At 39.7% G+C, this 11,439-nt stretch overlaps 1 protein-coding gene across 6 annotated transcripts in view; it reads right to left on the bottom strand.

Annotated features, from left to right (window-relative positions):
* Positions 1-1,217: 1,217 nt before the first annotated feature.
* The window catches only part of SGCE (sarcoglycan epsilon), a 61,097-nt gene continuing 50,875 nt past the window's right edge, over positions 1,218-11,439 (bottom strand). For 3 of the 6 annotated variants that reach the window (XM_084619126.1, XM_084619124.1, XM_084619128.1), the window contains 3 exons: positions 9,717-9,760; positions 8,900-8,934; positions 1,220-1,474 (listed from right to left, as the gene is read on the bottom strand). In XM_084619126.1, coding sequence (XP_084475252.1) covers positions 1,424-1,474; positions 8,900-8,934; positions 9,717-9,760 — 130 coding nt within the window. In that variant the 3' untranslated portion in view covers positions 1,220-1,423. Of the gene's footprint in view, positions 1,475-8,899; positions 8,935-9,716; positions 9,761-11,439 lie in introns of all 6 variants that reach the window. The other 3 variants (XM_084619129.1, XM_084619125.1, XM_084619127.1) reach the window with 3 other exon arrangements.

The raw sequence follows: 11,439 nt of genomic DNA, 5'->3' as shown, positions 1-11,439 counted from the left end.
CAACCATATTTGAATGAAGACTATAGAAATGTCATAGAAATTAATAAAATATTCAGGAAAATGTTACCTAGGAGATTAGGAAGATATTCTGATAAATATATATTTATATGCACGGAGACATAAATTTACATCCTTTTAACAAACCCATAGATTTTTAAAAGTACCTTGTTGCATGGATGAATGCCTCTAAGTCATTACATTTTACCAGGTAAAGCAAATAAGTATTAGAGAGAAATACTAATTACCAGAAATATTATTTGAGAAACTGAGTTACTCTGAGTTGTATTGTGTATTGGTATTCTGTCAATTTTAAGATTTTTTTTAAAAAAATATTTTTAAAAGACTGCACACTGAATATATAATACAGCCATTTAGGCCTTAAACTACATTGTTACATTAGAAAATACATCACCAAAATGATCAATTTGTGTTAAAAAACATACATACATAAAAGAGAAAAATACTTAAATTTTGGCACAACATGGACTAAACATTGTTTGTTTAAAGAAATGGATTTCTGCATGCTGTGATCTATTATCTATGTTCTTCTAAAATGCATGGATTAGTGGATGGCCAGATTGTTGAATACTTTTGTCCTGCAAAGCCTGTGTATGGACAAACTTGACAATGATAACAAAGTATTGTGGAGTAGTAGGAAACCAATTTTTCAATATTTTTAGCCCCTTTAAAAACAGTTATCTAGGTTTTTATAATCGTGCTTTTCACTAGAGTATCTGAGTGTCTAAATAATAAAAATGCTACTTTTACATTTAATAAAGCCTCAATATATCCCACAAACTTCAGTACTGCTCAAGTAGGAAAGTGAGAAGGAATAATGCATTACATGTGGGAGGTGCTTTAGAAATGTCAGAAATTATTATATTTCAGATTTGCAAAGATGTGATGCTGGTAAGGCAAGTGTGCCATCCTACCAACAAAATGTCAGCGCATCTTCCCCAAATGGTAATGCTACAGACCTTCTGGCTTAGCAGAGATCCATAATTTTTGAGCTAATTTTTCCACTATTTCCTAGATTGATTCCCTCTAAATCAAACATTTAAACAAATATTTCTATAGAAATGAGTCTAAAAATCTTTGAATCTGGCTGTTACTTTGAAAGAACTCACTTTTTCCTTAGAATTCTCAGTTGATCATAAAAATAGTGCGACGTTTGATATTTATTAATATGTTTATTTTAAAGATAGTTTTCTTAATGTAACAAATATAAAAAGTTATCAGTGTTTTACAAATTGTCAAAAATGTCCAAAGTACAAAAAAGATACGATACACTGGTTAAATGGGAATGATTGTACAATCTGGCACTGAAGAACTTAATACTGTAGGCATGCACACTGTACTCCAGAAAAGCGCATGCATTATTTGCACAAATAAGGAAATAAGACATGATTACTGCATTATTTGATTACAAATTCATTGCTTCTGTCAATTTTCTTTCTTCAGGGATACCATTTACCTGTAAATAAATAAGAATGTATATAATCCATTAATGGTTACAGCTCATTTTAGAATACAGAACTATATTTTCACCATTATAAACAGGAATTACATATCCTTTCCCTATGCCTCCAGAACTCAAAGTATGCATTAGAACTGTCAGCAACTCAAGTCCATGGCCACCCAACTGTCCACGTTTGATGTAATGAATGCCAACTTCAGACTTTTTTTTTTCAGATTCTTCCAAACCCGAATCCAAATTCAAACATGTTTCCCTGTTTAGAATTCCTGTATTTAGACAAGCCTGAATAACTTTTAGCTTGTTTGGAGTAAGCAAGTATGGTAGATGTGAATAACAACACGCTTTTGATGTAAGGATGATCACACTATCTGAAATCCACAGAGAGTAATTTAATCCACTCACTTTGAAGATACTTTCCATCTCCTAGACCAGGGGTGGCCAACCTGTGGCTCCAGAGCCACATGCGGCTCTTCAGAAGTTAATATGCGGCTCCTTGTACAGGCACCGACTCTGGGGCTGAAGCTACAGGCGCCAACTGTCCAATGTGCCGGGGGGTGCTCACTGCTCAAACCCTGTCCCCACTCCACCCCGTCCCACGCCCTCCCTGAGCCCGTGCCCTCGCTCCACCCCCTCCGTCCCCCCGAGCCTCTTGCACATCACAAAACAGCTGATTGGGAGGTGCGGGGAGGGAATGGGAGGCGCTGATCGGCAGGGCTGCCGTCTGGCGGGAGGCACAGGGTTTGGGGGGGGGGAGCTGATGGGGAACTACTGACATATTACTGTGGCTCTTCGGCAACGTACATTGGTAAATTCTGGCTCCTTCTCAGGCTCAGGTTGGCCACCCCTGTCCTAGACCAAAGAATTTTTGGGTAGAGGGGAAGGGAAGAATCAATGTGACTGGGAATCTATCCCTCTAGAATTATAGAATCATAGGAGTAGAAGGGACCTCGAGACATCATCTAGTCCAGTCCCCTGCACTCATGGCAGGACTAAGTATCTAGACCATCCCTGACAGGTGTTTGTCTAACCTGCTTTTAAAAATCTCCAATGATGGAGATTCCACAACCTCCCTAGGCAATTTATTCCAGCACTTACCCACCCTGACAAAAAGTTTTTCCTAATGTCTAACCTAAACCTTCCTTGCTGCAATTTAAGCCCATTGCTTTTTCTCCTATCCTCAGAGGTTAAGAATAACAATTTTTCTCCCTCCTTCTTGTAACAACCTTTTATGTACTTAAACTATTATCATGTCCCCTTTCAGTCTTCTCTTTTCCAGACTAAACAAACCCAATTTTTTTTCAATCATCCCTCATAGGTCATGCTTTTTAGACCTTTAATAATTTTTGTTGCTCTTCTCTGGACTTTCTCCAATTTGTCCACATCTTTCCTGAAATGTGGCACCCAGAACTGGACACAATACTCCAGTTGAGGCCTAATTAGCGCAGAGTAGAGCGGAAGAATTACTTCTCATGTCTTGCTTACTTTTCCTGCTAATACATCCAAGAATGATGATCGCTTTTTTTGCAACGGTGTTACACTGTTAACTCATATTTAGCTTGCGGTCTAATATGACCCCCAGTACTACCTTTTCCGCAGTACTCCTTCCTAGACAGTCATTTCCCATTTTGTATGTGTGCAACTGATTGTTCCTTCCTAACTGGACTACTTTGCATTTGTCCTTATTGAATTTCATCCTATTTACTTCAGACCATTTCTCCAGTTTGTCCAGATCATTTTGAATTATAATCCTATCCTCCAAAGCACTTGCAACGCCTCCCAGCTTGGTATCATCCGCAAACTTTATAAGTGTACTCTCTATGCCATTATCTAAATCATTGATGAAGATATTGAACAGAACTGGACCCAGAACTGATCCCTCCGGAACTCCACTTGTTATGCCATTCCAGCATGACTGTGAACTACTCTCTGGGAACGGTTTTCCAACCAGTTCTTTGTTACTAAAGAACTAATAGAGGCCTGACTAGAGGAGAGTGTACAACTCAAATTGGGAATTCCTGCATATCTTTATATCTAAGACAATTTCTGTATTACAAGAATATCTGATAATTTTGTTAAACCAACAGCCCAAGGTAGGTAGCACGGATTTTGCCAGCTGGCTAAGGAATAAAAGGGAATAGTTAACAGGGGATGTACTTCTTCATCTGGTAATTTATTTGCAATTCCCAGCAGTACCACACATATATTAGCTGAGTGTTTTGACTTACTACGTTTTGGTTTAATTACGGCTGCTGATTAATCGCAGTTAACTCACGCGATTAACTCAAAAAAATTAATCACAATTAAAAAAATTAAACTCGATTAAAAATTAAACTCGTTTTAATCACACTGTTAAACAACAGAATACCAATTGAAATTTATTAAATATATTGGATGTTTTTCTACATTTTCAAATATATTGATTTCATTTACAACACAGAATACGGAGTGCACAGTGCTCACTTTATTTTTATTACAAATATTTGCACTGTAAAAATGATAAAAGTAGTATTTTTTCATTCACCTCATGCAAGTACTGCAGTGCAATCTCTTTATTATGAAAGTGCAACTTACAAATGCAGATTTTTTTTGTTCCATAACTGCACTCAAAAACAAAACAATGTAAAACTTCAAAGCCTACAAGTTCACTCAGTCCTACTTCTTGTTCAGCCAATCGATAAGACAAACAAGTTTGTTTACATTGACGAGAGGTAATGCTGCCCGCTTCTTATTCACAATGTCACCTGAAAGCGAGAAAAGGCTTTCGCACAGCACTTCTGTAGCCGGCATTGCAAGGTATTTATATGCCAGATATGCTAAACATTCGTATGCCCCTTCATGCTTTGGCCACCATTCTGGAGGGCATGCCTCCATACTGATGACGCTCATTAAATAAATCATGCATTAATTAGATTTGTGACTGAACTCCTTCTATGTTTCCTGCTATGTGTTTTACCTGCATTCTGTCATATATTTCATGTTATAGCAGTTTCATATGATGACCCAGCATGTTGTTCATTTTAAGAACACACTCATTGCAGATTTGACAAAATGCAAAGAAGATACTAATGTGAGATTTCTAAAGATAGCTAGAGCACTTGACCCAAGGTTTAAGAATTTGAAGTGCCTTCCAAAATCTGAGAGGGACGAGGTGTGGAGCATGCTTTCAGAAGTCTTATAAAGAGCAACACTCCAATGCAGAAATTACAGAACCCGAACCACCAAAAAAGAAAATCAACTTTCTGCTGGTGGCATCTGACTCAGATGATGAAAATGAACATAAGTCAGTCTGCATTGCTTTGGATCGTAATTGAGCAGAATCCATCATCAGCATGTACGCATGTCCTCTGGAATGGTGGTTGAAGCATGAAGGGCCATATGAATCTTTAGCGCATCTGGCACATAAATATCTTGCAACGCCGGCTAAAACAGTGCCATGAGAATGCCTGTTCTCATTTTCAGGTGATATTGTAAACAAGCAGTGGGCAGCATTGTCTCCTAAACATATAAACAAACTTGTTTGTCTGAGCAATTGGCTGAACAAGAAGTAGGACTGAGTAGACTTGCAGGCTCTAAAGTTTGACATTATTTGTATTTTTGAATGCAGTTATTTTTGTGCATAATTCTACATTTGTAAGTTCAACTTTCATGTCAAAGAAATTGCACTACAGTACTTGTATTAAGTGAATTTAAAAATACTATTTTTACAGTGCAAATATTTATAATAAAAATAAATATAAAGTGAGCACTGTACACTTTGTATTCTGTGTTGAAATTGAATTAAATATATTTGAAAATGTGGAAAACATCCACAAATATTTAAATAAATGGTATTCTATTATTGTTTAACAGTGTGATTAATAGCGATTAATTTTTTTAATCACTTGACAGCCCTAGTTTTTATCTCTCCGCACTTGTTTTTATCTTGGCACAATTCCACCCTTTGTTGAAAGTACAACATCAGTGTCGGCGAATATTAGTCTAGTTGTCATACTTTTAGAAGTCCTCATGAGGTAACACATACAGTGGAAAATTTGTTTAGTGGGTATTCAAAAAGGACAGTTACTAGCCATATTCTCTTCTCCCTCTCATTAAATACTAATTAGCGGTGTCTACGGGGCCTCTTAAAATCAAGTGCTCAGTTATTTATATTTTGTTGAACAGTTACAATATTATTTATATTTTTGATAGAAATTCAATTTCTTAACTCTTCAAATCAAAAAGGGAAACTATTTCTGTAACTTTCCTGACCTGTAAATGTTTTGTATGTGTAAAAATTCCATTTGAAAATAGTGGAATATAGTTACGCTAATTTGATAATGACGCTGGGTAAAATGTTCAAGTTCCTACGTCCTAGTCAAAGTCAACAACATACTAAAAATCCATTCTTCTGCTAATGCAGGTGATAGATTTCCAGTTAGAAGACATCTTGCAACTGCCACGTGCCATAATGTCAGGGAAGTACTTCCATTATATCATGGGGTGCAACTTTTCCCTGTACAACCAGACCATAGAAGGAGGTTCAATTATCATCCAATAAAATGAGTGGAAAGGGAAAGAAAGGGACTGACCAATGCAAGAGAAGGGGTTGTTTTTTCCATCACTATGAGCTTGGCCCAAAGGGTGCTTGAACTGGAGATGAAAAAAGTGATATATGCGCTAACTCACCCATGTGCAGTGAAAAGTGATGCTGAGTGCTGCCTGTCCCAGCCTATAGAGCAGGGGTGGGCAAAGTATGGGCCCACGGGCCCCATCTGGACCTCAGCTCCCGCCTGGGAGTGTGGTCCAGGGCTTGTCCCACACCGCATGGCTCCCAGAAAGCAGCTGGAATGACCCCCCCTCCGGCTCCTACGTAGTACATGGAGGCATAGCCAGGCGGACAGGGCAACATGCAATGCCGCCTGGCTGCACCTCAGAGCTGGGGGGGGCATGCTTCTGGGAGCTGCTTGCAGGAAGTGGCTGGAGCCTGCCCCCCTGCCCTCCCCATTCCCCTCTCCCCTGCCATAGCCCTGATCTCCCTCCCTCCAAACCAGTCGATGCCAGCCCAGAGCCCCCTCTTGTACCCAGAGCCCACACCCCCAGCCAGAACCATCCTGCTCCCCCCACACCTCAACCCGGAGCCCCCTCCTGAACCCTGAACTCCTTCTGGCCGCACCCAAGAGCCTGCACCCCTAGCCAGAGCCCACACTCCTACCCCCAATTTTGTGAGCATTCATGGCTCGCCATACACTTTCCATACCCCGATGTGGCCCTCACGCCAAAAAGTTTGCCCACCCTTGCTAGAGAGGAAAGTAACCACAGTTGCAGAGGTGTACCTATCTTGTAGGTAGCATTGTGTTGAGTGTATATATAACAATTAATGTACACACCACGGACAAGGATTTGATTTTACTCATCCTGTGCAAATTCTTTGTGGCCTTACTAATCGCAAACCCTTTCACCCCATATTTGTTTAAAAAAAAGGGGGGGGGCAATATATTCCTGGAAAAAGTATTCATGAGTAATGCAAAATACACCAATAATTATGTATTAGTTATATTATGGGGGAGCCCAGAAGCCCCAATTGGATTGTGGTGCTAGGTGCTGGACAAACACAGATGGACAGGGTCCCCGTCAATGTTCCCTTTAAGCTGCGCATCTGTGCAGCAACCTGGTACTTAACACGCATCTCACATGGCTGAGAGAGTAGCCAAAACTCAGGACCTCAACTTGGTAGAACCCATAGCAGCTTCTTGTGGTGCCAGAGGCCAGCAGGAAGAGAAGCAGTGGTGAGCAGAGCCTCTGACAGGAGCATGGCTGGCACCTGGGTCCCACTCTGCCCTCTAGCTGAAACTCTCAGGAGCTCCTCTCAATGCTGCAGGAAGCCGTGTGCTGGCAGGGAGGGATAAGGAGTGTGGCATAGGCCAAGGGTGGGGCTCGGAGTGTGGCATAGGCCAAGGGTGCTGTTTAGGAAGGGTGGGGATGCGAAACCTGTTCATGGTCCTGTCCTGGGGCACAGAGGTTGGTCCCTACCAGTACTGAAATGAGCCCCTGGCAGCCTGGCCTGGTAGGGAGCTGAGGTGCGCTTGTGGGGGTGGGGGGGAAGGAAAGGCTGTGTCACTGCTGCTGAGGTAGGGGTGTGTGTTTCATGTGCACTGAGCTATGGTGGCAACTCCCTCCCAAGGTCCCTGGCAAGGGATGGGGAGTAGAGAAGAAAAGACCCTAAATCCCTTTCTCCAAAGTAGCCACAAGCTAGCAAGGAGGGGTAAAAAGCAGGGTAGGGGAGGCTGGGGCGCTCTCAAAGCCTGATTCTCCTGGGAGCCGGTGAGTGTAGGGACTCCTGTTTTCCTGGGTTTCTTTGTGTGGTTTTTAACTGCCAAATTCTTGGAAGCTATAGGAAAACGTGTAGCTAATCTGATGTGGCTATTTCCATAAAATAGACATGATGGAACACACCAGAACATCTGGCCCAAATAGACAGTCATGTGAGAGCTAACTTTGGGGATGTCAGAACAAGCACTTCTTATTTGAGAGAAAGGGAAGGAAGGGACATACAACATCTGGTCAACAACCTCTAACGTGAATTGCAAAATGAAACATCTTTCTGATCAGATAAGCTAGGGGACATGATGGCAGATTTCATTCCTATTGTAATGTCCTCTTCTGCTGCTGATCTTCTTTTGTTTCCACTCAAATGAGCAAAGACTGGGATTTTCACCACCATTCCCATTTACTAACAATTTACTAATGTTTCACAGGAATTTTACCCCCAATTGCTAGAGATCTAAATTATGGGGCAGAAGTTGCCAAGTAGAGTGAGGAGTGCTATCAGCTTCTAGGTGCAGAGGACATGGATGCTTCAGTTAGTCCAATTACTCCTTGAACCTGACATCCACAGTGAGAATAGCAACTTCAGTAACTATTTCTATTCCTTCTATTTGCCAGCACATCCATAGTTCCAAATCTGTTTCTAGAAAGAATATCTGCCACTAAGTTTCCATGAAATAGCAACACTGTATAGTTGCTAGTAACATAAATATTGAACAAGGGGGACACATCATTTTCAAATGCTCTCAAAAAGAACAGTGAAAGCTGTGCAAGTCTCTTCTGTCTAGAACCATGCACTTTAATCTGACCTTGTCTAAAACTTGGTTTCTTTTGAGTGGAAACTAATTTTTGTTGTTTTTTTTTAAAAGGCTGAATTGTGTGGTGTTTTTACAACTGACCAAAACAACACTTTTCTCTGTGGGATGAACTTCACTAAATTTAAACCCTAAGTCTCAGGACAGAGAACCACTGTGCCACCTACCACTTTCTTAAAATTATCTGAAAACATAATTAAAGCCATGTAATGATATTGTGCAGAATTATCAAATTTTATACATGTGTTTTTAATTCTTAGATAACTAAAAAACACAAGGGCATAAACATCTATTATATACTTGCCTCAAATCTTTGAAATGTTGTCATACGAAATTCTCCTTTAATCCCCGAAAGCAGTAATGAAGAAGAAGAATTTTGAATGAAAACACCAAACAAGGGTTTCTTACATATAAGACAAACCTTTGTCTAAGAGGTGCACACACATTATGATATGTATAACTCTTGTTTCCGTTGTTGTGGATACTTTCCCTCCCAAGAGCAATCTCAGAGTTGGTTGTCCTTAGCATACACACTGAACAACCCACCCATTTTGGCCACTGTATTTTCCTAGTATGATTCTTATCCTCTTTTCTACAAATGTAGATTTCTCTCTCAAATCAGAGATGCTAACCGAAGACAAGCAGCTGATGATACCTCACATTTTTGCGCTCTAGACAGATGGAGTTCATTCACGAAGGCCAATGGAAATCTACACCCTGGATTTAATTGTTCTGCCCAGAAATTCCCCAATCTCCATTGTTTATATCTGGTAAAAGCAAGACAAAAGTGCTGTTTTATCACTCACTGTTCTTGACAGTAGCAAGATGAAATTAGATGTGGCTAGCTGTTGGGGTGAGAGGCTAGTCTATGTAAGAAGATCTCTGTTTTAACTTCACAGGATCTGTGTTACTAGTCCCACTTGCACTGTAACCTTTCTGCCTACTCTCAAGCTGTCCCAGTTTTCATGGAGAAATCACTGGAAACATTTGGCAGGGAACTATAATTTCGCAACATCTTATAACATTTCAAAATTGTTTCCACACGCCAAAGGTTGAGTAAGTATTGGGTGCTCAGTGCTGCCCATTATCACCTGAACTTTCAGCATTTTTTTTGTACTGACCTGCAGTCTGCTGCTGTGGAATCTGAGTCTGATGTGGCAGGATCCTAAAAATAATAATTTAACATCTTTAAAACATCTGTATATTATGTACGTACACATCTATGAATACAGTCATGGTATTTAAACTGTACACGCATCATTCTTCTATGAGGCAATAACCTAGTTTTCTCCAAGTGGATAAACCAAGTGGCCAAAAGGCTAAGCAGTTCAACATAAGCAAAGAACTAGATTATTGCTAAAGCACAGTAATATGAGTCTCATTATGTTACCCATGTTTAAATGTTTAAATGTAGCACAACAGAAGGAAGGTGAAGCAAGCTGAATTCTAAAAATGTAGACACTTGAAATACAGAAATGTAAAGATAGACCAGTGTAACTATAAAGGTAAATTTCTTATTTTGGAAGAAAAGAGAAACACTTTTTGGCCTTTTTTTTTTAAAAGTGGCTATTTGAGGAGGTTTTGAATGTTAGAAGTAGGGCTGTCAATTAATCACAGTTAACTCACGCAATTAACTCAAAAAATTAATCGCAGTTTTAATTGCACTGTTAAGCAACAGAAAACCAAGTGAAATTTATTAAATATTTTTAGATGTTTTTCTACATTTTCAAATATATTGATTTCAATTACAACACAGAATACAAAGTGTACAGTGCTCACTTTATATTATTAGTTCTGATTACTAATATGTGCGACCAGCTGATCACCGCTCATGGTATGTATCTAAAGATGATAAACAAAAGAAATAGTATTTTTCAATTCACCTCATACAAGTGCTGTAGTGCAATCTCTTTATCATGAAAGTGTAACTTACAAAGTAGATTTTTTTTTCCATAACTGCACTCAAAAACTAACTAATGTAATACTTTAGAGCCAACAAGTCCACTCAGTCCTCCTTCTTGTTCAGCAAATCGCGAAGACAAACAAGTTTGTTTACATTTACGAGAGATAATACTGCCTGCTTATTATTTACAGTGTCACCTGTAAGTGAGAACAGGCATTCGCACTTTTTTAGCCAGCATTACAATGTATTTACATGCCAGATATGCTAAACATTCCTATGCCCCTTCATGCTTTGGCCACCATTCCAGAGGACATGCTTCCATGCTGATGATGCTCATTAAAAAAACTGCATTAATTAAATTTGTGACTGAACTCTTGGGGGGAGAACTGTATGTCTCCTGCTCTGTTCTACCCACATTCCACCATATATTTCATGTTATAGAAGTCTTAAATAGTGACCCAGTGCATATTGTTCATTTTAAGAACACTTTCACTGCAGAGTTGACAAAATGCAAAGAAGATACTAATGTGAGATTTCTAAAGATAGAGACAGCATCTAACCCAAGGTTTAAGAAATTGAAGAGCCTTCCAAAATCTGAGAGGGATTACATGTGGAACATGCTTTCAGAAGTCTTAAAAGAGCATCACTCTGATGTGAAAACTACAGAATCTGAACCACCAAAAAAGAAAATCAACCTTCTGCTGGTGGCATCTGACTCAGATGATGAAAATGAACATGCGTCGGGCCGCACTGCTTTGGATTGTCATCGAGCAGAATGATGCATGTCGTCTGAAATGGTGGCTGAAGGATGAAAGGACATATGAATCTTTAGGGCATTTGGCACTTAAATATCTTGTGACACTGGCTACAACAGTGCCATGTGAACGTCTGTTCTCACTTTCAGGTGACACTGTAAACAAGAAGCGAGCAGCGTTATCTCC

This window comes from Lepidochelys olivacea, assembly GCF_965140295.1.
Source record: "Lepidochelys olivacea isolate rLepOli2 genome assembly, chromosome: 2".
In the NCBI taxonomy this organism is placed as follows: domain Eukaryota; kingdom Metazoa; phylum Chordata; order Testudines; family Cheloniidae; genus Lepidochelys; species Lepidochelys olivacea.
The sequence above is the reverse complement of the archived record's forward strand: the minus strand, read 5'-3'. Positions and strand labels throughout refer to the sequence as shown.